Below are 26,293 nucleotides of genomic sequence, written 5' to 3'. Positions count from 1 at the left end.
ACGAACATGCTTTAAGGATATGTATGGTATATAATTAATCAATTAATTAGACATATAGATGAGAGTAAGAAAGAGGAATGTACGCCTGATATGTCTCATCCCATTTTCACCAACTGCACCTCATTCAATTTGAGTCGACTTGACATCGGGGCCAGACGCGTTGATACAACAAGCAAAGCTACATTATCCTACAGTGTAAATTGAAACATCTTTTGATGAAAAAATCCTCCCGCTGACCAGCAGCTACTGTTTTTGGCCAACAGCCAAGTCGTTCTCTTTTGCCCCGGCTTCTAAGGGAGATGTAAAAAGGTTACCTCGACATAAGTTGTGATAGTCCAGTTCATGATCATGAACAAATGCCTATAAATAAACAAGCCTATAGATCTGATTTGGAAAATTGGTCATATTTTGCTTCAGATGGCTTGTTCTTGGAAATATGATGTTAGATTCTGCCATAATGAGTGGTTTTAGATACTTTGGACTTTGAAATTTCACATGCCAACATAGAACATTTTCTGGTGAAATCAACAATAAAGTGATCCCATGCTCAGCGCGCGTAATGGCGATGTAAGCTTGTTCCAATCATTGAAAAGGCTGGCACATTATTCATTTCCCTTCTTGTTCACGCACGCGACACAAGCTTATTCATTTTACGCTGCACTGCACCCAAACAAAGCTTTCGTCGCATGAGTAGGCAAAACGGATGATAGAGCATCATTTCATGAGACGTTCGAAGCGCAGTTTTAGAAAAAGATTGTGAACGATAATGTTCGTCTATCTACACTTTGTCGGCCAATATGGGTAGCACAAGAAATAGCACACCCGGGAAGAACAAAAAACGACACTTAACAATGACAATGGTTTGAGTAGTGGATGCAGACAAAACTTTTACCCGCTTAAAAATCTACAATACAAAACGAGATTGAAACAGCTTCATGAACATCTACGTGTAGCAATGTAATACAGGCAAGTCATTATATGAATTTCAAATTATTGTACATTTCTTTTTATGAAAACTTGACCTCAATGTTCTGAAGTTCAACACTGCAATCAAAACTTGAATTGAACGTCAGAACACGAAAAGTATTAATCTGCTCTTTGATACATGTATTTTGAATATCAACACCGACATGCAACACGTATCCAGGAGCAGAAAAAAACAACTTACACGTACATCTATGTACAAAACTGAGCGCTTTATGCACAATGCAACTTCAGCTCATCTGTACATGCCGATTTTGTACTGCTACGCCTTTATCAAATTCTATCTGTGCTACTTACTCTCTTGAACTACATGTATACAATGTAAGAAAAGTAAGATAAACCTAACTTATAAAGTAAGCCTATAGAATGTACACCTTATTTTCAGTTAAAACTCAATGTCAATTGAACGGAAAATCTTTTGATCACTTGAGACTGACGGTTAAACCCATGTTTGGATATTGTGACCACATCAGTGATGTCACTGTGATAGAGAAAATGAGAAGACATTCTTGCTCAGTGCTATCACTGACACTGCATGCAAAAATAACTTGTCGAGGAAATTGACTCGAATGTGGGCAACGCACAGACAAAAGTAACACCGCGGTGGTGGTAAATTGCATGATGCGCTGCATTTACTCACGCCGTGTAGATCGAATTGATTTGTAATGTGATTGGGTTGTGATGCGTATTTCATTTCCACCCACTCAATGTCAGTGCCCTTTCAAAGGACACGCAATCAGTGCCAAAGGTAAAGATAATTCATTTTTCGGGCGTATGATATCGTGATATTAGGGATAAAGAAGACGATTCAAGAACGAATGCTCTAAAAATACATGTAGTTGCGCGGCTTCTCGCTGCCCTATTTTTAGTTGACATTTAAAAAAATGCTAATCCTGTATCAGTTCAGTTCAGACTGAGCCCGTGCAGAAGAGCCTGACTTCTTTGTAGGTTTTGAAAACCATTCACATTTTTACTGCACCGAGACTTTTTACAATGAACTGCTGATTTAGTACATTTTGCCTCCACCATTACTGCTTTGCCTATCCCGATTCACCTTGCTTCAACGCATTACTGTGACTCTGGTAATAATCAAATAATGTGCTTATTGTATTCTTTCACAAACAAAAAGTCAGTACCAGTAAGATGGTCAATTTGTATCGTGTGACAATTGGTTCATTTGTAGAGAAAACTGGTTTTGGCCATGGAAGCCATGGATTAAATATAGCTGCAGTTATTTTGTAGAGAAAGTAGTGATGCCACTCCCAGGATCAAAGTATGCATATCTACTTGAAGGACTATTAGTACTTATCTTAAGTAGTTTGGGTATCGTATCAGGACATGGTGTATTTGACTCGTATAACTTTCTCCTCTTCAACATTTCAGTGACATTTTGAAAAGTCTGCTCGTCAATGTCGCATGAATCGGACACTCCATCAGGATACAAGAGGTAAAGCAGTCCAAAACGGCAACAGAAAGAAAGTAATGAAATAAAAATATATATGACCCGACCCGAGCAATTAGATTATTTTATTCAATCACTTATATGTACTTATAACCTCATTAACAATAAACTTGGTATGGTACCACTTTATTGCCTCTCAGAAGCCCCTTGTGTCTGTGACATGTTCAAGTGTGTTCTCAGCAACCTCTGGAGAAAGAGTCACAGCATAATGTAGCTCATTCTCGTCTAGCCTAATTGACTTTACTTGAGACTGACTGGTTGAGAATGTCTGATTGAAACTTAGAAACAAATCCAAGCGGCTCGTCGATCTAGCGACAAGTTAGAAGTTGAACCGATGCGTATTAATGGGGTTTGAAGCAACACCTAATCGTATAATGAATGTTTGAATTAATGTTCGAAACCAAACCAATTTCTTTTTGAATAAAAATAACCAGATTAAACTTCAGAAGGACCAGTTAAGTGGAAGGGAACCAAACTTTAAATTGGAAAGGCAGTCTTGAAATAACGTTAATTAAATCGCTGAAAGCCCACACGTCTGCTATAATACATCTTTATTGAAACAAATGTACATGTAGTGGCTAAATTGTTCAGATATACATGTAACAGTTAAATCAAGATACTCGAAGCTTTTTATCTCAGCGAGTCTCTGTGTTTTGTTAATATCATAGCAAGTGGCTTAGAAAACACGAGGACACTTGTGTCTCTGAATAAACTAATGATCACCAAGTCGGCAAATACGGTTGTGATTAAATTTGTTGTATTAATAAGTCTAATTGGCATCAGTTAAGCACTATTTATGTCTCGAGTTGTCGGTCTGGCAAAATCAAGAATGTTTTGTTACATTCGGAAAGAAAATGACAAGTTAGATGTTTTTGATATAAGTTTTTGTGTTATTACGTGTCAGTTTTCCTTTGATAACGTGGCCCACTGTACCTAGAAGCTGAGTGTAGAAATGTTTTCAAATCGCATGGAAACCTGCACGACCTGTGGTAGCGATATTATCATTATAATGGGTTACAATGACGGGAAGTTTCATGACTTGATGACCATGGCTATGTAAATTGTTCTACCTAAAATGATGATTGTGATGATGATGACTGTGGTGGTGGTTGTGGTGGTGATGGTTGTGATGATAATGGTTGTGATGATGGAGATTATGATGATGATGACAATGATGAAGATGATAATGATGATGATGATGACGATGATGATGACGATGACGAAGATAATAATGATGAAGACGATAATGACGGCATTGATGATGATGATGATGATGACGATGATAATGATGATGATGTAACCCTTTACATGCGGACAGATTCCACGAGAGACACTCGTACAAGTATGATTGCTTTCTTCGCGTTTCTGATGACGATACGCGATACGGCTTGAGTGAATCGTTTGATATTGGTTGAATACGTTTGTCGTAATCTTGAAAATCATGTCTTTTGAATGTAAAATCATCTATAATTCAATATCTAGCATCCTGTTAAGGAAAATGACCAACAATAACATGAAATAAAATGTGCACATCTGATTAGCTAGAGTCACTGGATTCTGAACCACGTGTTTGGAGGGCCCCGACCGAGAGAATGTCGCCTCACAATACATTATACAGTTACACGTATTATGTGGGAATGTTATAAATTAACTTAATTTAATAATAATTTGGTAAGAGTTCGCTGAAATGTATGAATTACATGTTTTAGTTAAGACTCTGGATTGGGAAGCCCACTGTACAATAACGCCGTATTCCGGTCATGTGACATTCGAACCTGATGCGCCCATCGACGACTTGCGGCGGCACGAAGCAGGAGTAGAGCACAACGCATGCGGCTGTTGAGTGGTATTTTTTTATTGTCGACTTGGTCGTTGGCTATCTAATTTCAACAAAACTTATTACTTTTTGATAGAAACTTAAAAGAGGAATGTCTCAATTTGATATAATGCCACAGCTAGCACCGATGATTATTCAGAGACCGTGTATAGATGGGATTTTTGATTGCATTAGTCATGATACTGTTCAGACTTATTTGACAAATAAACTGTACCAATGCCTTCGAATGCGTCTTGATATATCTACAGGATCTTCTACACAGGCGTTCTTTACAGCATTTGTGCCCTCCAAGCATTACCTCGCTATATGTATTTCTATTTAAAAAAATATTTAGGCCCAATAATAGTATATACATCTCCATATCAACTAAGTCACACGCAATGATCTGCTCCATGCACGTTCCCTTCTCTTACATTTGAACTGTGGTTTTGCTTTTTTTGAATTGACGAAAATGTAATTTGACCCCATTTTGCACTTACATTCTCAACTTTAGTGGTGTTGGTCCCAGTTTCACTCGGGAACTTCAGAGCAGAATTTCCAACAACATCTATGATACCATACCAAAACTCGATGGTCAGTGAAACGAACTCGCTATAACAGGATGAAATGTTTATAAAAACATCTTTATCGGCAAGCGTTCATTTCACAGCTACTCAAGTGAAGTTGCTCAAATGACGACGCCATTTTTCATTTTCTTGAAGTCCACGCGATAAATACAAAATGAGTCCTTATCAGAAATGAGATGTCTAAGCACGGTGTCTTGCGAATCGGCATCGTGTTCTATCTCAGTGTCACTTGCTATGTGCAAATCAGACATCTCGTACTCCTCAGCTATGGGCTTGCTTGTCACTTCAGAAAAGTGGTCATCAGCAGATCGTATCAGTTGAAATTGTTTGTTCTCAACCGTAGATAGGGTGAGCTCATTTGAAGAAAGGGAGGACAGCGTCGTATTTTTATGTGAGCCTTGTCTATCAATCTCACACTGCGGAGAGTTAGTTTGCGGAGCCTTACCGGCACTATTTGTTGGAATTTTAAAGTACCTATTTTTGGCATGAGTTCGGACCTGTCCTGCCCCGTGTCCTTGATTCGACGCATGAGAGAAGCTATGCTGTCTCCCGATACCATCTGTGAGGCAACAAGGGCATATTATTCTGATGAAAGTTCTTCGAAACTTCTGTCCAAAGGCACAATACAAGAGGAAATTTACGGTACTGTTAACGACCACTAAATAGTTTCTACAACTTGATAACAAAAAATAACTTTTAACATGATTTACGTCGTCTTGGTTTATAGCATAGGCAACATTGTATACTAAGGCAGGAACTTGACAAATTATAAACACCACAACTACACTCACGAGCATGATCGTGACGTTATTCTCGCGAGATTGCCGCACATTCATGTCCGATCTCTGTCTCTGAGACTCCCGAACTGCTCGCACTAAGAACACGTTCAAAACAGCTAAAACACTAAGTGGAATGATGCACATGACAGGCAAGTATAACCAAATGAAATATATCTCCTTGAACACTATATTTTTCCCGAATTCAGTTGTAACCATTGGGGCCGGTATGCCCGGTGGGACGTCTAAGGTATATTCAAACCAGCGGGGGAGATTGTATATCCATGAGCATATCGTTACACAACCTAAGACGACCCGCGCCCGCCGTATTGTACACATGGACGTTGCCTTTAGTGGATGGCAGACAGCTATATAACGCTCCACAGTGAAAGATACGGTAATCCAAATTGTTGCTGTTTGGGCTGTCAGCCCCACGGGATATACAAACGGAACCGCATAAGTAAGAGTTGGGAAAAGTATATAGAGGCTAATTAAATGAAGGGCGGTTAAGATGACGACTGTGTCCCAAATGGCTAAGGCACACAGATAGTTGTTAGTCGATGAGCGCATGCTCTTGTGTGTCAGCACCGTTATTGTAAGAATATTACCAAGCAGGCCTGGCGGAGTAATAACTATAGTCAAAATTGCAAAGATCTTGTCCAAGTTTGCTTTAAACAAGCAGTCATCATTGCAGCCGTCAGGTAGCGTGTTGGTATTATTCGACCCATTTTGATCCAGGGTAGGAAAAGGGGTCGAAAAGGAAAGTGTAATATTTCCAGAACCCGTATCGTACTGTAAGACCATATCCGGTTTTCTTTTAACGGCGCGCTCTCTAGGGTGATGAGGAAACTTTTTCTATTCTAAGAGCATCATGTAAGAAATGCACATCAAGCATATCACCTAATCACTTTACACATTCTTGTAAGTAATCGACAATGCACTTATCTAATGCTGTCAACACAATGTATTCAGCTACTATAGACTAACGTGTTCTTGACATATTATCCACTTGTAGAATCCTAGAATCATTATCCTTTGAATGAGCTCGGATATCCAACAGCGTGAAATCATAACCTACGCTTTCTGTCACGCAAACACCAGTAATTAGCTCTCCTCACATGCTCGACGCGTAAAGAGCATCAGGGAATTTACATGTAGAGTCGTGTTAAGAACAATAAAGAGAACAATCGTATGAAGGTAAAGAGAATCACAATAGAAATCAAAAGAAATCCGTCACGAGCACGAAATTTCACAACTAATACCTCCTTGGAATCATAAGTAATAGAACTCCTTTGATAGAGACATTTCGGGTATCCGTCAGAATATTATTCCTCACTGAAGTCATACCGTGGTGATTAACGTGTTGTATCCATTTTTGTTGAAAATGTGATTTGTAGAATAATGGCAGCTCCTAATCTAAGCTTCGCTCCTCGATAATGTTTTTCCAGAGACTATATCCTCAATCGATAGACATCGGGTATATCCTTCTATTCGTCAAAAGTTCACCTGTAAGGAAAAAGATACATTTATTCATAAAATAAGGACAGCTCTGAAATACTTCACGGGCAGAAAATGTATCTATCCTAATCTCACATTACCTCAGTCAATTGATTCTCTAATATTTCTCGGATGGTGTTGAGATCACTTTAGACTGTCAACACTATTTGATCAGTAAATATATCAGTATTTGCAAAACAATTCTCTGGAGTCATAGTTTCATTTATCTTCCTGCTTATATTGGATGCTCGAAATAGGTGTAAATACTGACACTTGGCGTTTTGTTAATTACACTTCAGGATCAAGATCGCATTGTTACCATAGGTGGAATTAATTAGGGCTTTCTCATTCAGCAGCTATGGCAGGTGGTAACAGGTGCTGTACATCATTTTCTGAAATATTCCATGGGTGTACAATTTGCAAAGGCAAGTCACCTTTGGAAGACCCCTTCGTTGAAATATCTTTAAATCAATATTGAAATACTCTTTTAAGGCCGAACTTCGTTGGTATAGGGGTACTTTAAAAAAATAAAAAAATAAAAAACCCAATAGTTCAGATTTCAAACTGTAGATGACCGAGCATGGCCTTTAACACTTACTCCGATTGACAATGCAAAAGCGATAAGATAACAAACTTCTGGAGAAATGTACCTACGAAAGATCAAATACTGCAATGAACTTGGGGCCTCTCACGTACCAATATGCACAAGCCAGGAAATATACATTCTCTCATCAACGACACTGTATGCGTATATTATTACCAAGTGTCTCTTATCTACATACTTGGTATTACTGGTAGGAGTGAAGCAAAATTATAACTGTATGATGAATACCCCAATGACCTTTGAGCCACCCACTCACGAGGTTATACATCTGAACAGTACCACATTACTTTGGGCATTCCCGGTCACTGCTGACATTTTCCATAAACAAACTAATCGACGGCAATCGCCCAAATAGCAAAGGGCACTAATAGACATTAGCACTAAGAGACATTCTGATCAGGGATCGGCCATTGTTTATTTCATTATAGCAGAAGCAATTGCCTCACTTGTCCGCAGCATCCCAATTTATGGCTATCAGATTTGTTTCGACTTGCTTTGACACATGAGACATAAATGAAGCCGTTGGTTGTTGCCCTTCGATTTGATCGATTTGGCCTCCTCCGGCCAGTTTGAACGGAACACAGCCCTCATATCGTCCGTGATGGGGTTGGCATTCTACGGCTTGTTAAGAATTGCAAAGAGAAAACGTAGACTCCGCATACATAATCACGCATAGCAAAGAAAAAATGACTTTCTTCCTGCAGTCGCTCAAAGATGTTGAACAAAGATTACACACAAATGTTTGTACATTCTATAAAGGCGTATAAAACGACAGGCATTTCATGCAGCCCAGTGCCCTTGAGGATAAGAGTGTTGGCAAATAAAACCAGAGTTCTCGAGTTCGAGTCCCGATGAGAGGACCTTTTTATTTTTTTCCTTCCAGAATTCTCTGCGAAGGTCCGCATCGTCCCACGGCTTGCTGGTTTGTGAACTCAAGCGCATCGAAGCATTGGAGGTCTATCATGTTTCAGGCTGTGTTCGGAAGGGCCTTTCGGTCGTTTGAATTTCTTACTATTGTCGCATGGGGTGCTCTGGTTTTGTGCATGCAGTTCAGCTTTAAAGTGACCAAACAGGGCCTTCTCCGTATGCATGTTTAGATGGAGGGAGTATAAGTATGTATCGAGTGAATTGTCCTGATACTGTCAGGATGGGTCGAGGAGGCCTCGTTGATTTAACAGAGGCGAGCCATAAATTTACAGTGCATACAGCGGATACTGTTTTATAACGATTGTGAGAACTATCATGTAACGACACAGGCCTGAAGCCTGTCCGACATACTTTCTATTTATACGCACCCTAACTATCACCGTTAGCCGCATTGCTTTGCGTGCTCAGCGTAAACATGTACATGTGATTAGAAACAAAATGTTGGTATAACTACAAGTATAGCCTACTAAAAATAGCAGCAGCAGATCTACATGAAAGTGATATAGTCAGATATTGATCGGACTGTTACACCACAGCACCCTTGAAGAAGAAAAAAACGCCTCCAACTCTTTGTAGCACCAAATTGAATTTGACAGCACAATGCATTCTTTATACATATTTCATCGATTGAGCAGTCATTTCCAACTGCAAACAAATGAACTGTCCGAAGTCTTCTAGCTACAAATGTTTCGAAACACTTGCCAGCAACTCCAACCTTTTAGCGATGGCCAGAGACGTATCGATTGTAACCTCTTATACGAAAACTATGTTCGTTGCCGTCCTTCTGATTACACTCGGGTATACCCATCGACAGACACGGGATGAAGGCCACAGCTTTTGTCACCTACAAGTTCTCTCTTATTTCTACTCCGAAGTGTAATTAGGCAACTCTTCTTACACATTCTGCTCAACTCGAACAGGGAAAAGGAGTAATATTACCACTCGACCATGTAAATATCCGCAAGCTGCTTTTGTGCCATGCTCTTCTGGTGCTGTGTTCACATAAATCTGCTGTGATGGTGATTAATTGGCTCTACCATCTGATTTACAAAGTGGGGTGAAAAGAGGACGTCTCGTCCTTTTATGTTTCACGGTAACCACCATTCATCTTCACTTTAGAGGCTTTGACACTCCCATGCACTACATGTACATCGAAAAGTGTAAGACACAAGACCTCGATGTGTATAAAATAAATTCAGGAGACCATCATTAGAAAGGACTTTTATAAGTACGTACCTCGTTATAAATCTATGTACTTGGTATCCTCGTAAAGCACGAGTTCCCGACTCAGTTATTCTGCAAAGAGATAGTAATACGTTTACTTTTTGTAAAAGTGAAAAAAGATTAAAGGTGAGCTGGGCAATTTAAAATTAAACTTCTAAGACCTTTCTACGTTAACGTACCGTATATGTCACGAATAAGGGATGAAATCGGTGCCAGAATCGGTCATATTTTCGTCCATGCCAAACTATTATGCACAGGAAGCACTCTGGAGAGGCCAGCTACTTAATTTGTCAAGTACATGTGGGTGACACGCCTAAATACTGTGTTCCGACCAAATCAATGTCAACATTTCATAGCAAAACAAACTCCAGTTATTGACTTGCATTATTTCAACTTAAAGGCAAGATCCAATTTAGCGGTGGGCTTTCTCACCGATTACTATTACACCAACAATAGCAATATAAATGAGAGCAAGGCTGATCCTATTTACTAAACAAATACAGACGTTGACAAGATTTGAGAAATACGAAAGTCAATAATGTCGTGTCAATATGGCTTACAGGTCTAGTTTTGAAAAATCAATCGAGGAAATCAAAGTCAATAAATTCTTCTAGTTTGCCAGCACGAGGAAATATTAGTAAAAGTTCTGAAGGCAGTGGTACACGTTCATGCAAGGACAAGAAAAAAGTGACAATTTGTGAAATATTGTGAAATGTACTGAACTCAAGCAAAAACAAGTGTTCATTGTGTAACGCACTTCTCGGTAAAAGTTTACCAATAAGACAGGAATGGCAAGGTCGTCGCCGAGATTTGGGGCCATGTTGGTAGTTTATCGGTCCAACCGTGTCGTGACATGCTAATAGGAGGTTTTCTTAGTTTTTTTCTTTTATTTATCTATTTCATTTTACGTGTACATCATGACAATGAACGTGTTACAAATGTACTTTAAGATAACAAAAATCACATATTTGGTATTGCAGCGCTCCTACAATGTAGAACATTCCTGTCATTTTGATTCTATTACTGTATCACTACCGACTTGCGCGCGTGCGGTACTCATTAGGCAATGGTGATACTGAAGACAGAAGCTAGGAACCATGCAAGTTTCCTCTGTGTTAGATGTTGCTTCCTGAATCAAGGAAAACAATTATCAAGCTTGGGAAGTTGCCCGAGGTTGAACTATCTACCTAGTAATTGCTCTGATAGTGTGCAGGGAAAAAAATCTACACTCATGGAGAAAATACACGTACACGACGTCAACTATCTATGAACAATGCCGATTACATCAATAGTATTCCTAGGTTAGGTTGAAATATCACGCCATGAGAATATCATTCGCATCAACTCTGACAAAGCACTCAAATGCAGGTCGTTTTATAAGCATGACTGTCACTCATCACTTCATATAAAGAGCGTCGTTTTCATGACGACAGCGCCTTGTTTCTTTTGACTACATACTTCTGTTCTTTCTATCACGACTATCAGCTAAGCTTATAGGTGATATCATCTAGCGCAGGGTTGTTGATCTTCCTATTATGCATAAGACAAGGCAAAAAAACCGTCTCAGAGCGGCGAATTTTTCACGAGTCAATTGTCAGATTTGCAATTAACGTGAAATGATTTCATGTGTGAAGATTGCAACACAAAATGGCTTCTATTCCTCGTAATTGGCTGCAAACTTGGCGCAAAGCTTCATGTGAATCTTCCACTATATGCCTCCAAACCATTCCTCTATCAAGGTGCTTTCTTTTACCGATACGAGCGCAAATAACTGCAAACCTGAAGATGTTGTGACAGTCAGAAAGGCTGAAAAGATGAGATGAAATGTCGCTACAAAAACTTTATTTTGAGTTCACAAATAAAGTCAGTAGTGTAAGTTTTTTAAACCAAAATCACTAGCTTTAGTAACAACAATATCGCTAGTTTGAACAAAAAGTTATGACCAACTGATAAATTAATACCAGTGCAAAGCCTCCAAGATTTAGGATGTTATATCTTACCACTACCCATTTGTACCCTAATACAGTGACCTTATTGCTGGCGTGTATAGAATAATCCGTAAGTGTTGCTAACCATAAAACATCACTGATGGTACTTCAATGCCTTTGGCCTGGCAATTATTCTATCAACTGGCGTTTAATGACTTTTCTTTACAGTCCAAGTAGCCTGATGAACTCGTATGACCGATACCATCCAAAGTGCAATTCACTGAGGAGGGGCTCTTATGGCTATGTGGTTAGTTTTTGTCTGATATCGCTAAATGAATTCCTATAACCGTTGAAGGCTCGGTAGTACGAAGGCCTTTCGCTAAGTTTCATGTTCAACTGTACAAATGTACAAATGTACAAATGTAGTTATTTTCGGCTACAACTATATCGTAGATTGTGACATCGTCGTCCAACGGTTTTCTTAATGGACCAAGTGACAATTGAAAACCACACAACATTATTGTTATCGTTTATGAGAGAGCTTTCATAGAACCACCACATCGTTGCGTTGCGACGCTGCCAGAACTCATACATTTCAGACATGTTAAATAATAACAATAAACGCATAACTGCTATCATTGTTTTCCTTTTATTTCTTCCGTTGTCCCTCGAAGTGAATATCAGTTGACCTACCAAAGTTATATACCTTCCTTTGGCGGCTCAGACTGACCAGCTGAGGCGCTAAAACATGCTATAAATGGATATGAAATGAAAACAACTTAATGGTTTTCTTCTTGTTATCCTCTGTTAATACAGCGGCCATTGGAATTTTCGTCTCAAAATCGATGTAAGCTTGCTCTCCTGTGGCGTTGAAGTGTGGGTTGTGATCGAGCTGCTGCGACACGGGCATGCCGAAGGCTTTCGTTTCTATACAGCCTACGCGCCAAGATATTGGTAAAAGGTTTGTGGTAAGATGTCGGCAGCTGGATCAGAGCAAATACCACCAAAGAAAAAGCTCTTTTTTTAAGACGGCGCGATGTATTGCTTTAGATAAAAAGGTGGTATTACCAATACGACTCATATTATAATGGTAGCTCATTATTCCCAACTGCGGGGATGGCTCGGTACAGCTATTTAAGTAAGGTTGCCGTTGGCTTTTCTTGAATTGGGCTGATGCTATTCCAAGAGAAAACATACAGTGGATCTGGGAACGTGAGTATGACTCAATTTTAATATTTCGTGTTAAGAATGAACTATTCTTAGACTCTTTAACAGTGTCTGTGTCACCAACAGAGATAGACTCCTTTGGTAAATGATACACAGCAACATAAACATATATAAAAGATATTGCAATTTTTCAAGAACTAAAGGGTATTAATTGGCATGATGTGAAACAGACATATTCAATATTGTCGATGAACAAACTATTGATTTCAAAGTATTTGATCAACACATAGAAATCGAAATGTAGTTGTTTGAACTGGAAGAGTATCTAATATCAAATGGTTAAATATATCGAAAGTGGTAGGTGTTGGGATCAATAGGATGAACTGACAGGAGAAATACTGCGCATTGATAACTATTATGACTAACGATGACTTGGTAATATACTGCGAAAACTGTTGTATGTGTTTAAATGATGATCTGACTTGGGGAAATGCTAACTGATGAGTCTTGAAACGATGACATGACTTGGGGAAATGTTAACTGATGAGTGTTGAAACGATGACATGACTTGGGGAAATGTTAACTGATGAGTTTTGAAACGATGATCTGACTTGGGGAAATGTTAGCTGATGAGTGTTGAAACGATGACATGACTTGGAGAAATGTTAGCTGATGAGTGTTGAAACGATGACATGACTTGGGGAAAAGTTAGTTGATGAGTGTTGAAACGATGACACGACTTGGGGAAAAGTTAGCTGATGAGTGTTGAAACGACGACATAACTTCGGGAAATGTTATGTTACCGTCTTACGTGACATCTCTTAGCCAATTATATTCACGGTTTCTCACTTGAGGTACGATACCAGCATTAACATCTCGACTAAAAAAAAGAATTTGAATGCAACCCGATTGTAACTCGGTAACAAACAGATTCTCTGAATTCCATTCATGAATATCATTGAGACAATCCCAGATAATCCCAATAAATGCGTGGTTGTAGATGCAATGCAGGCTATTTATGAGTAACCAGAACATGAACTACCCTGGTTATCCGTGGGCTGTTTCAGGAAGAACAACTAGAAAAATCGTTATTATCGAATGAATATGAAAGATATGAATTACAGGTAGTTTGAACAGCCGAAAGCATCATGATTTACTCCTTTTGAAATGTAACACAGCGTAACCGTAGATAACATAGCGCTATACGTTACAGGGACGCGCCGTTTGATAACTGGTATCATAAAAGCAGAAGTTAGCAAAAATAGAAACAAACCTGTTGGTTCATAAATGATGGTGGTGACCTTCACAGGGTAATTTTTCAATAAAAAACAAAAAATACCCGGAAGGAATACATGCATGGAAACTGGCCATGGTTACAAGCCGTCATGACAATTGTCATGTCACTTTTATTTCTTCAATTCCAGGAACGCGAAATCTGGACTGAAAAAGTACATTCGGACACTTTGATCTTACTTTATAATAGAGCATCAAACAGGGCTACATGAAATAAGTACACGTATGCAGCAAATGCACTACGAGTTATCCAAGATACAACTTTTGTTCTTATGTTGAAATTACCAATGGGTGGGACTGCACAACAATATATTCAACATCGGAAAAAATAATGTTAAGGTCTTCCGCAGTCCGCTGATCCGTTGTTCACTGGCGTTTTGTAAGTCCCGGAAATATGGTTGTATTACCACTATCCCAAACATCATTTCAGTCTCACAATTTTTGGTTTTGAAGTAATTACACCGAGTGAAAGGTCATGGCTGCCCTTGATACCGCCCCAGGTTCTTTCCCACAAACTGGTACAAATGGAAATAGTGAGCAGGTGAACGGGAAGGACAGGGAAAGGACTCTATTTCCTTACGTAAAAATATTGCCACGGGCTACTTTATCTATGATATTACATTATATCAGAGGAACAATACACCAGAATCAATAATTCATAATAATGATGAATCCTTCGCCCAAAGTGATTTTTCTTACAAGCTCGGATATCTCTTATCATAGTGGGAGGCAGTCTTATCGAGTTTGAAAGCAACAACGGTTTGAGCATATTATTGTCTGAGGGATTGGTTGAAAATCGGCGACATTTGTGAAAATCCTATGACGAGCAACGAGGAACAGTCCGATGCCGGACTCGCAGGATGACTGTCGTTCGTATCCTGTGATGAAGTGAATTGGAATTGTTAGAGAGCTGCCGACATGGACGAATCAGGACCGTATCTGTGAAATCATTTAAAGTGGTGCGCCGTTCGTATAGTTACTGGCGGTCCAGGTAAAAAGAAATACAGTTACATGTACATACACAATGCCGTGGTGCAGTAAATACTATGCATACAAATTCGCTGAAATCTGGTATGCGTAGTGTATATCTGTCTACGCCACAGCAATGTTGAAATGTTTATTCAGTACATAATTTGAAATTTTCAAAATAAATTACAAATTTCAAACATTAAATGTTTGAAATTTGTAATTTATTTTGAAAATTAAATTTTAAAGAACGGCGTAGGCCTTTACCAATTATCAATTTCCTACATGTAGCAAAACCTCACCAATCGCACCAATAACCAATGTTTTGAGCGGTTGATGCACATAATTGTTTTGAGGATGATGTTCCCGAAAAATATCTTCATGAATATAAAAAATCTTTTCTTCTGGAGGAATGTTTTTTTGATGAAACTATTGAAAGCCTGAAACAATGCAGACGATTGATGGTTTCTTAGAAATTATATTTCATTTGATTCTCATTAATGATTCATATTTAAAAGGCATTATTGAAGAGCAGTTAGCCTATCTTTTAACAAGTGAATTATCCTGAGTGTCTCTTAAAAAAGTGTCAACTTGACAAATTACCAAAAGGAAGAGAAGCATCATTTATTACCTATCAACGTGAATAATTTACGAAAGCCTTGTTCTTTAAGCAGAATGGTTGACTATTAAATTGGTAGGCATTATTGCGATTACTGAAAATGCAATGTTATTGCTTAACGTAAACGCAAGTACCTTTACATGTATTGGATTAAACTTTAAACTCGTTGGGTACTAAAGTACAGGACAGATGTTTTGGTTTTTCTTCTTTTTGTTTTTTAAAAATCATTTTATTCGATTCTGATAAGTAAAACGAAAAGATGTGAGTATTTCATAATCCACAGTTACATGTCTGGTTCAGACTTGTTCAAACAACAGGTTTAAAAACATCATCGGTAATATTTCTCGCGATATTAATACAAACGCGATGTGAAACGCCGGACGGGTGTTTGTTCCTTTCCATTTTGTTGTCATGTATTGCAACCAACAATGGAAACGTAGAGATAGAGGAAATGGACCGAAACAGCTGCAATAAAAATAACGATTTGCAGACAAATTCACTTCAGTCTCAATGACATTCACATCATCTCTCCAAAAACCGGAATTGAATGTGTCATGCAAGTTCAGCTAAATATTTGAACAAATTATACGAGAATCCCTCTTTAATAGTGCTTGTCTTTTGTTTTCATTTTCTTGCACAAGTTTTTTCCGAGATGATACAAAACGCACGCTCACTGCCATGGGCAGATCGCTAAGACATGAACTACAAAATAAATCCGTGCATTTTTAGCAGCAATAAATTAGAAACAGTCATATCATGTACTTTAACGTGCTATTTACTCTCTCAAAAGAGTACATGGCCGTCGTTCGTATTTACTGGTGGCGTAGGAAAATAGATGTGCAGTTATGCACAATGCCCTGGTGCAGGTATCATGAAACTTTGTAATGATAATCCAACATACACCACAGTTTATCCATCATTATGAAGGAAGAGCAGCAACAGGCCATTTAAAATCTTTGTAGTGAAAAATGTCACATTTTAAATTTCCTAGAAAACATGTGTCTTGTTACACGAAGTGAATATTAAGTAACAGTGCTACTTAAAGGGCTAGGCAGACTGAGATGGCCTGGGGACGAGTTGTAATTAGCACGTTTGTTGTGACGTGAAGAAACTCGACACCACCATGATTATAGCAACGCGCCTACGAAAGTTCAGCTAATAAGAGGGTTGCAGGAAAACAGAATCGACGAGTTCTTGTTAACAGCATAGGGTTGCGAGTCATAGTGGCATCCCGTAGAATCAAAATCCTGAACTTCGACCATGATGCTGTTCCGAGCATCTCACGTGGTACTGCGCAGTGACTCAGAGTCCCTGCATCGTTTCTCTGCAAAAACGGCTCTCTCCCGGTATACCTGCGTGAGCTGATGTTCGCATTCGGATCAAGTAATATTGTGCCTGTTGTGTACAGCGTCCAAGCACCAAAGCTCTGCTAAAATAGCAATAAAAAGCCAAAAAAGGCAACCAAATCACTGGATGGTTCCAACAGACCCATATAAAAAAGTGGTAGTGGGATGCCCAATTTCACCGAATCTCGTCGAACAAATTTTCTTAGAATATACAAAGACCCACCAACACAGAACGGATAAGATCATCAGCCGACGGAAATAGTACATGTTCTCAGTAAATGCATACAACAAGAAGAAGAGGATCGCCAACACGAAAAATAACAACGTTTGTCTGATTTGGCCCGTAACTTTATTCGTATTTACCAATAATGTCACCCGCCCCCTTCACAAAGTTCCTACTTCCGATGGATGAATGGGCCTTTCTATGAGACGATGTTCTTGCCTCCACCTCCTTCGAAAAAAGGCCCAGAAGCAAGATATGCAGACTAATGGAAGGTGTCTCGCTTTAACGATAACAATACGTTACTGTCTCAGTAACAGTGGGTGCATCAGTTGGTTGGTAAGGACTGATAGAAGATTTATAATATTCTGACAAATTACGTGTACACGTTTAGCGTTGTAGACATTTTTCGACAATGAACGGTGCAAGTGGTAATCCTTTTCCAGTGTCATACCAGAAGATCATTCAAATAATTTCCGTTTTGAAGACACTCAAAATATAAAGTGTTCTGTTACTTGTACGAACATTAAATTTACTGAACAATAACTTCACGTTCGATATAAAAGTATACCACTTAAGATGCAAGAGCATACGCGAAACAACCTCTTTACTACAATCAGACCACGATCGGTGCCTGCAGGCATGTCAAGATCGTGTCACCATATTGCATTCGTTTGACAGGTTTTAATTCGATTTCTGAGAAAGATCATCCTAGGTAATGGGCGTCTGGGAAGACGGTTATAGGTTTGTTGGATTCAAGATTTGTGTGCAGTTGTGTAACATGTTTATCATCCTCAACCTCATGGTATAATCCCTTTAACCGTAGCCGGGGTGTATCTCGATAAGATGCAAAAACATTGGTGTTTGATCGTGCTACATTTTCGTTGTACTCTTTCTACAATAGTTACAGGTTAATTTAGGCGATTCGAATAAACAACTTGCTTTGTCATGACTTGAAGTTCAAGACGCCCTCACTATGTCCTTGTGACTTCCCTTGAATGCTCTCAAAGGTACAGCTCTCCTCTGTCTTCTGCGCATTCTTTGATTAGGTAAGTACATTTTCAGAAACAATCTCTGTCATAGCGCTTCCAATTATTGATGGTAACGAATTGTTTGACAATTAGAAATCCACCAATACCATCAGCCTTTTGATGAATCACAAGCCTGTGGCTACACGCAAACACATCATATACCAATCCCACACAATTTACATTTACTTGATGAGATGACATTTAACCGCTGAAAAGTTGGGCGTATTTCAAAGTTGAAGTTTTATTTGATTAATTCAAAAAAAACAAATGTCAATAGTACCTGGGATTGGCTGAGAGCAATGTCAAGCCATGAAGCCTCACATCATAATTGCTGCAGGGACACCAATAAGGTACATAAATAATACAGCTTATTTTAGAAAAAAATCATTTATTTTTGGATCATCAGACAGGATCACTGAATATGACTAATATGCATGAGAGGCACATTATTTCTCAATGCATGACGAGACTTGGTGCCGTACACTTTTCAAAATAAAGGTTTGTAAGCTTTTGAATAATCTCTAATGGTTTTTCGGCCAACACAACTATGCAGTCAGGATAGGCTTTTCAGCGAAAAGGAGGGATATGTGCAGAACCGTTCCCTTAACAACTGCCCCGGCTCATCTTCCGTGATGACATAATGATTGTTTTTATGATGAGGCCATTTTATGATCTTGATGATGCGGGAAAAGAATTCGCAACGGTCTTGTAGCGGTGAATCAGGAGAGGCGAACAATCGATGCTTCGATATCTCGGCTTATGTTGGGGTTTAATCCAGCAAGGATATGGCGTTCATTTCGAAGTTTAATGAGATGGCGGTCTTTATAAAGCAAGGAAAGAATACGTTACGATATGGTAAAGGTCATCATGTCATTGGATCATTTGAAGTTTCTGTAAACACACTGGAATAAAAAATCTGAAATTCAACTCAACTAGTGAAATAGAGGCAACCTACCAATGATTTGATGTATCGATGTGGAGTATGATGTGGGGTTTAATCCGTTCACAACGAGATTGTGAAGCCGAATTAATTTTTTGTAGTAATTGAATGGCGGCAATATACGCCGTGAAAGGTCACCATCTCAGAGGAACAGTGTCTCGATTATGTTCAAAGAGCCACCAACATGTAAAATCTAACGAAGATAATAATTTAGTAGAGACAAGAACTCTTGCCACGATTATGCATAAAAGCCACCCCTCCTTGGTGCCAAGTATCATGCAGGCTTCATGCAAACTTAGTATTTTCATTCCGTCCGGGGTAATGTTAGTTCACTTTTGAGACGTCCTGAAACGAGGCATTTTTTATTGATTATGGGTTTTATACCTAGAGGATTAACAAATCAAACAAAATACTCCATGCCTCCCATTTAGATCTATCTACCAAGTATATGGCGTTTTATTTTTAAGTTAAATGGAGATTCAGAGAGATGCCTCAGGCGGACCATTTTGTCTCCATGACGATAAAGAGAGATGTCTAAACATAACTCAAAGAAAAAATCCTGATGACAAAAGCCAATGTGCCTATTCTACAGGGTGTGACAAAAAGTAATCAACATGACTTGGGCTAGTATTAGTGATGCGAATGTGTAAAGAACTTGACGCCACTGATAATGGATTGACCAGGAAGAGTGTGTTCGAGATTAGACAGACTAAGCTGCAACACCAAAGCGTGGCGCAAGGATTGATATTATAATTGAGTTGCCATTTGGCCAGTGTTCGTGCCGCAATTAGTTTCAACCTAATCGGGACATTTTAACCCAATGTCTGGTTGTACAAAACATTTGCCACAAAGTTAGTCCATTGGTGTGATCAGAAGTCTCTAAAAACCATCCTTTGCCACTGCCAGAACTGGCAGTTTTCATTAACACCGGTACGCACGGATATACACATTTTAGTCCCCCACGCAATGTGTCTGGTGACATTGACCATCATGAGTCATCGTCGTAATCACGTGTCGCTGACGAAGCTTAGGCTGTTTTTCATTCAGATGTCATTCATGTCATAAAGACGCAACCTTCAAACATTTATGTCTCCAAGCTCATAGTCGACCTTTAATTGCTAAGCCAATACATATCCATAATATAACAATATAGATTTAGTTTCTTTTGGAATACTCTTTATATCGTTGATATTACCATTCAGCTTGTACCGTAGGGTAAATGCAATATTGAATAAATTATCGATGTCTCCTGGCTGAGTGTTTGTAAACAGTTCTCTCAAGTGTAAATATTGAACAGGTTACACTTGCTTCTTTGTCTCAGTTGGACTCGCATCTCGGGAAAAAAATTAATAAACCATGGATGTTACTTTATTTGCAATATATAGACTCATCATTGCCACAGTTAATAGGTACAATGTTTGAGAAATACTTGACGGCTATAAACGACATTTGTACAAATTGCGATATATTGAGGCTATAATGTTTTCTTCATTAGACGTCCAAAAGTGTTTGTTTTACACAGCAGCATTCCATTTCGTAATATTTGAATAGTACTTGACGGTCATAAACTAGATTTGAATTAATTGCGATATACATCTATTAATTGATATAAATGACATAGAAGCCAATATTGACGCCAACATTTTGTTCATTAGAAGTCCAAAAGTGTTTGTTTTGCACATCAGCAGCATTCCATTCCATTCCAAAGGAATAGGTGAGATAGTGCTTGAATTTTGAGGACTACGATTAAAATCGAACAATTAAAAAAATGTCTTTCGATAATGAAAATTATGGATAGACACGTTAGTTTGCTCATCCGAGCTAAATGGTACATGTAACTCTGTAGTATTTGACTAAAGAGAAGAGCCAAAGAACTGTCACGGCAGTAATGGAAAATATAGATTATACACACGTCAGTAATTCATTCGCACTGATGAGTCCACATGAAGTGGTTTATCTCGCTACGACAAAATGAGTCCAAGCTTTTATTACCTAACTGCTCTTCAGCAAACCATTTCCCGCCTCGGAGAGCAAAGAGAATCCCTCAATACAAAAGTTGCACATCATTTACGACTCTCACTCCGACTTCAACTTTGAGAGTGAATTATAGTCGTTTAATGAAAATTTCGAAATAAACTGAAGAGGCAAACGCTTTAACATTTATGGACTCCGTGTGCGTGCACAATGATATTTCAAATTCCGGATCGGACCTGTGCATGAGGGAAATAATGAAGTCGTATTCCAAGTCGTGGTGATGGACATTGACTTGGTAAACGACCTGGTTACCTGTCCCATGCGCACAGATCGAATTTGGATTTTGAAATATTATTATGCAGGTACGCTTAGTTGATCAATGTGAAAAGGTTCGCAGATGAAATCAAATGGCCAGATAACTGTAACTCAACCTCGGAGTTGAAGTCGGAATGGGAGACGGAAGGGGCCACAAGCTCTCTGTGACCGCCATGACCTGTGAGACAGACAGGACAGCTAGTGCATAACTTCATGCGAAAACATACTTGCTGACCTCTCAAAGAAGTAGACTTCGTGGGAATCAAACCAACAAATGCAACATGCAGCAAATATTTCCTTTATTACATCAAACACTTGTCTTCGAGAGCAATGTTTGCAACTTATAATCGCAGTTGCATGACCCGCAAGCTATAAGAAATATTAAGTGCACTTTCTGCGGTACTGCCATTAATTAGCACCTTAGGTACATGATGCACACATGTTGCATGGCACTGAAGTGATTTGAACTGGGACAAGTTACATTTATAGGGCACTGATGCTCTTTTAGGATTGACATCAAGGTAGTAGTAATTTACATCAATATTGGCAGTATTTGAATCAATCCATAAAACGTCTGTATGTACATGTATATGACAACAATAGGTCCATTGATCCCTTTCTTATTGGCTATTGATCTAAACGCCATTCCAACAAAGATGATTAAGATAACAATAGGCACCTGGCAAGAAAATGGTGAGGGCGTCCGACAAAGGTTTTTGAGCTTGGCTTTGTCTTGCGTCGTTGCCCGAGACTATTGTTCAGGACAATTCTCATGCAAGAACAATAAAAACCCAATGTGTATGTACTTGGAGCGGTGGTAGAGCTGATGACAACAAACCGTGTACGCCAATAAAACGTTGTACATTTCCATGTAGCTGTTTGAGAAGCCAATTGCAGAAGTAGAGAAGAACGACCGGACGTTATTATGGTTACTGGCATCCTGAGTATACCCTCAAATGGTTACTCGTTGAACCTTTGCCAAACAGCACGACTGATTAATTCCCGCTGCGAGTTTCGTGTTCCTGATTTGGATGGTGGCTGCATAGAATTCTGCTCCTTACTTGAATATGATACAATCCTTGGTATTGGGCGCACTACTTGTTGGGATTTGGTGCAAAAACCCGGAGAATATGCATAAAGGGACAGCTTGGACGAGGGATTGATCTGGCAACGAGGATAATGCCCCTGCTTGACAAAAAGCGCCGCCACTGGTAGCATCACACTGATTCTGATTTTTGTTAATACTTTGTGTTAAAGCGGATTGATAGGTGCACAAACAATACATAACAAACTAACATACGAACATGACCTCACCCACCTCTGTAAAACGCCTAAGGGAAACTGGAAGTAATTTGCTAATGATGAAACCGAAGGGACCTCGGAAGTGTAACCATGTGGCTGTAAAATAAGTGTTGGTAAAACACTCAATTTGAAGCCCACCAATTGCTTAATGGGCTAAGCCACATGCTACCCATGCGGCGATCAGCTCGGGTACTTTAAAACTATGTATATGTAGCACTCTCACATTGTGAGTTGAAGTACATATTACGGGTTTAATAAGGTTCATTTAAGCTGGTCGTGATGTGTACCGGAAGTAGTAATGCGATACATTTAAACTGGCTCTCGTGTGTTAAAGCAAGTACTTAGATATCCGTCCTTTTTTCGCCCGGCTGCCACGATGACAGGTGCTTGAAAATGTTTAGATCCGGTCGAAATACCACACAGTTTCGTATCTTCAAGTGCGAGTCCGCAAGTACAAGGACCTACAATTCATTTAATTACTGACAAAAGTCAATACTGCCCAGGCTCTTATGGCGAGATGGATATGGTGTACATTTGAGAATCAATTCCCCAAATGACCGAGAATTCTATCTTAAACATGAGTATTCAAGGCAGGCCTTCCAACTTACCGAGCAGCCTGCTCTGATAGTGCCTGTGTACATGGACAATAATTTATAACATCATTCCGTCACTCCTTTTGACTTTTAATTGATTTGTTGAAAATAAGTTAATTTTACATTAGTTTTACAGGCAACAAGTGAATTTGTTCACAATTTATGAAAAGTCTTTTAATCATTAACTATTTAGAACGAGCATCTAAAACATATAGCACTACTTAGACTTCAAACAAAACGCCCATTTCGAATTATTTAATCAATACCTGGTACGATAGAGTCACAGAGGTTGATCTATTCTGTTGTGTGTAATACAGCTGTTCACAATGCAACGAATGTACATTTGACATAACCAACTAGTACTAATTGTTTTCCCTACAAGTTAACTAATTGTCATTGTGGAAACTCGTACACTATTATACAGGAAAGACGAAACCATCGGTCAGCTGCTTTGTAAGTTGCAGGGATGGAAGGCAAAACAACCTAAAGTCCTATGCATTAACCCCATCTTGCAGTTGCTCCTTTTTTTCAGCTTGTCTAACAATATACCAGAAGAGGGAAAACCTTAGGAAACGTTGAGACATCTGTTTTTCCTCTATCAACGCAGCATATATACATCACCCGCCACCCTTGCAATGTTTATAGCTTATAGTAGAATAGTACTAAATCTATAGCAATACTGTATTATAGGGCCGGGTCTATTTGGCAAGCCGCTCGCCGAACAGGCATCTTTTTTTGTCCTGTTTGCCAAACAGCACTAAAAAGCCACCCTGTTCGGCCAGCCGGGCTTGCCAAACAGGTAAAAAATCGACCCTGTTTGGCGAGCTGGAGACTTTACTTTAACATTAATGAGTTCGGCTCTCCATTCAGGACAAGAAAAAGTCACTGTTTGGTAAGCTGGGCTTGCCAAATAGTCACTTCCTATTTAGAATATAGGCCTTCTGCAAACATTCTCCGAGATAGTGTATACATATTGTTGTGTCGGCAAATGTTGACTGTGCATTACCATTGCCAACGGCGGCTATACCTTCATCCGTAATGCACCAAACCTATGCATGATGATGACGTTCTCTAACGCCTTTTCCCTAATCAACTAGGATTTATTAGAGACTAGCTGTCGAACCATACCATGTCTTCTTTGACAGGTTACCGTTCAAGGCACTGTCTTAAAAGCTCTTGTCAGCGAATGACCAACTGCTATTGATGATTTAGTCTGATAATAGTCTAAGCTGTTCTCCATTTTAACCATGATACCATTATAGCTTTTAAAGCACATGAAATCTTGCACGCCAGATTTATAACATGGTCTCAAAAGAAGCAATTGGTTCCTTCTCGTACCAAACACAAACGTCTTCCAAGTTGAACACAGTCTTATACTCTCCAAATGTAAAAGAGTAGTTAGGGACCACTCTTGCAAAAGAGTGGAATTCACTCCAAAAAGAGTGGAATTTCACTCTTTTGCAAGAGTGGTCCCTAACTACACTCTGGGTTCACTCTTTTACATTTAGAGAGTACTAAATCGAAAGTATTATTCCGTTTACATGTATACCTTATTTGTGTTTTATTTGAGACAATTTTTCTGTCATTATAACCCTGTAATATCTCCAAATGCAGACAAAACACGGATCTAAAACTAAAATGCATGTTGTTTTCCTAACGGTTAATGCATCATCAGGCAAGGTGATGTGTTACGCCCATCATCCAAGATACAGCATTAAATAGTTTGAATCAATAAATACACACTTGATGCCATCTACAAAAAACTTGACATAAATACACTTGAAATTGATGAACACTCGTGACTGTGTGTATGGAAACTCAACTGCTCGTACAGAATATGCTGGCAGTTGGTCCAGAATGTGACAAAATCTGATTGTCATGTTGTGAAATTAAAAAATGTGAGGGTATCAATTTACTGCGTTCATGTTCATACAGATGATACCAGGCCTAACGTAACACAAAATGCAGAACAATAATGCATCAACAACACATGGTGGTGATATTGTTTAAGTTTCTAAACGTAGATTAAGACATTTTAAAGGTAAAAAAAGAGGCAAGGAATGGATGCATCAATATTTGTATCATCACAGCAAAGCCAATGCTAGAGAAGCATGCATTTCACGTCACCAGCAACGAATTCTCGAGCAACTCTTTCTCCAAAGCAAACCTCTGATGAGCATTTATGAAATATCGTATGAATGTAGGAAAACTTAATGGAACCGAACGTCTTAACTTTCAAGATAGCTAAAATAGTTGGTGTTCCTAATGAATTTTATTAGCATCAGCAACTGACAATGCTAATTGGTGGTATTGATATATCGGCGTTACGCAACCAGAAGAAGCAACTTATAAGGTATCGTCCACATTTTCCCCGTTGGATCGATACAGGAGCACTCACATCCATCTGTGAAAAATATGAAATGACACTATCGCATTTGGGCTTTTAGCTATGATATATTTCGGCTCGGCCATTGATTTAACTATTTGTACAGTGTTTCAGTTGAAATAGAAGATTTACCGTGTTTGGTTCAGCGGAGGGTGGAAAATGCATACAACAATCTATGGGACAATTTCACAGCACTTTAAGACAACTTACGCCCAATCTTACGGTAATGATTGATTTGAAGACACTTGAAGATCCCCCCCCCCCCGGCAACGGTTAAGTCGTGTAGAAATTCCGATCTTCAGTATGAATTCGGTAAAAAAAGAGTCAAAGAAGAAA

General features: G+C 39.0%; 1 protein-coding gene across 4 annotated transcripts in view; it reads right to left on the bottom strand.

The window, feature by feature from the left end:
* Positions 1-3,846: 3,846 nt before the first annotated feature.
* The window catches only part of LOC135482490 (FMRFamide receptor-like), a 69,165-nt gene continuing 46,718 nt past the window's right edge, over positions 3,847-26,293 (bottom strand). For 3 of the 4 annotated variants that reach the window (XM_064762558.1, XM_064762559.1, XM_064762557.1), the window contains exons 2-3: positions 9,890-9,949; positions 3,847-7,131 (exon numbers count right to left, since the gene is read on the bottom strand). In XM_064762558.1, coding sequence (XP_064618628.1) covers positions 4,951-6,429 — 1,479 coding nt within the window. In that variant the 5' untranslated portion in view covers positions 6,430-7,131; positions 9,890-9,949 and the 3' untranslated portion in view covers positions 3,847-4,950. The remainder of the gene's footprint in view (positions 7,132-9,889; positions 9,950-26,293) is intronic. The other variant, XM_064762560.1, reaches the window with a different exon arrangement.

Source organism: Lineus longissimus, chromosome 2, assembly GCF_910592395.1.
Source record: "Lineus longissimus chromosome 2, tnLinLong1.2, whole genome shotgun sequence".
In the NCBI taxonomy this organism is placed as follows: domain Eukaryota; kingdom Metazoa; phylum Nemertea; class Pilidiophora; order Heteronemertea; family Lineidae; genus Lineus; species Lineus longissimus.
Note: the sequence above shows the minus strand (reverse complement) of the source record. Positions and strands in the feature narration are given on the sequence as shown.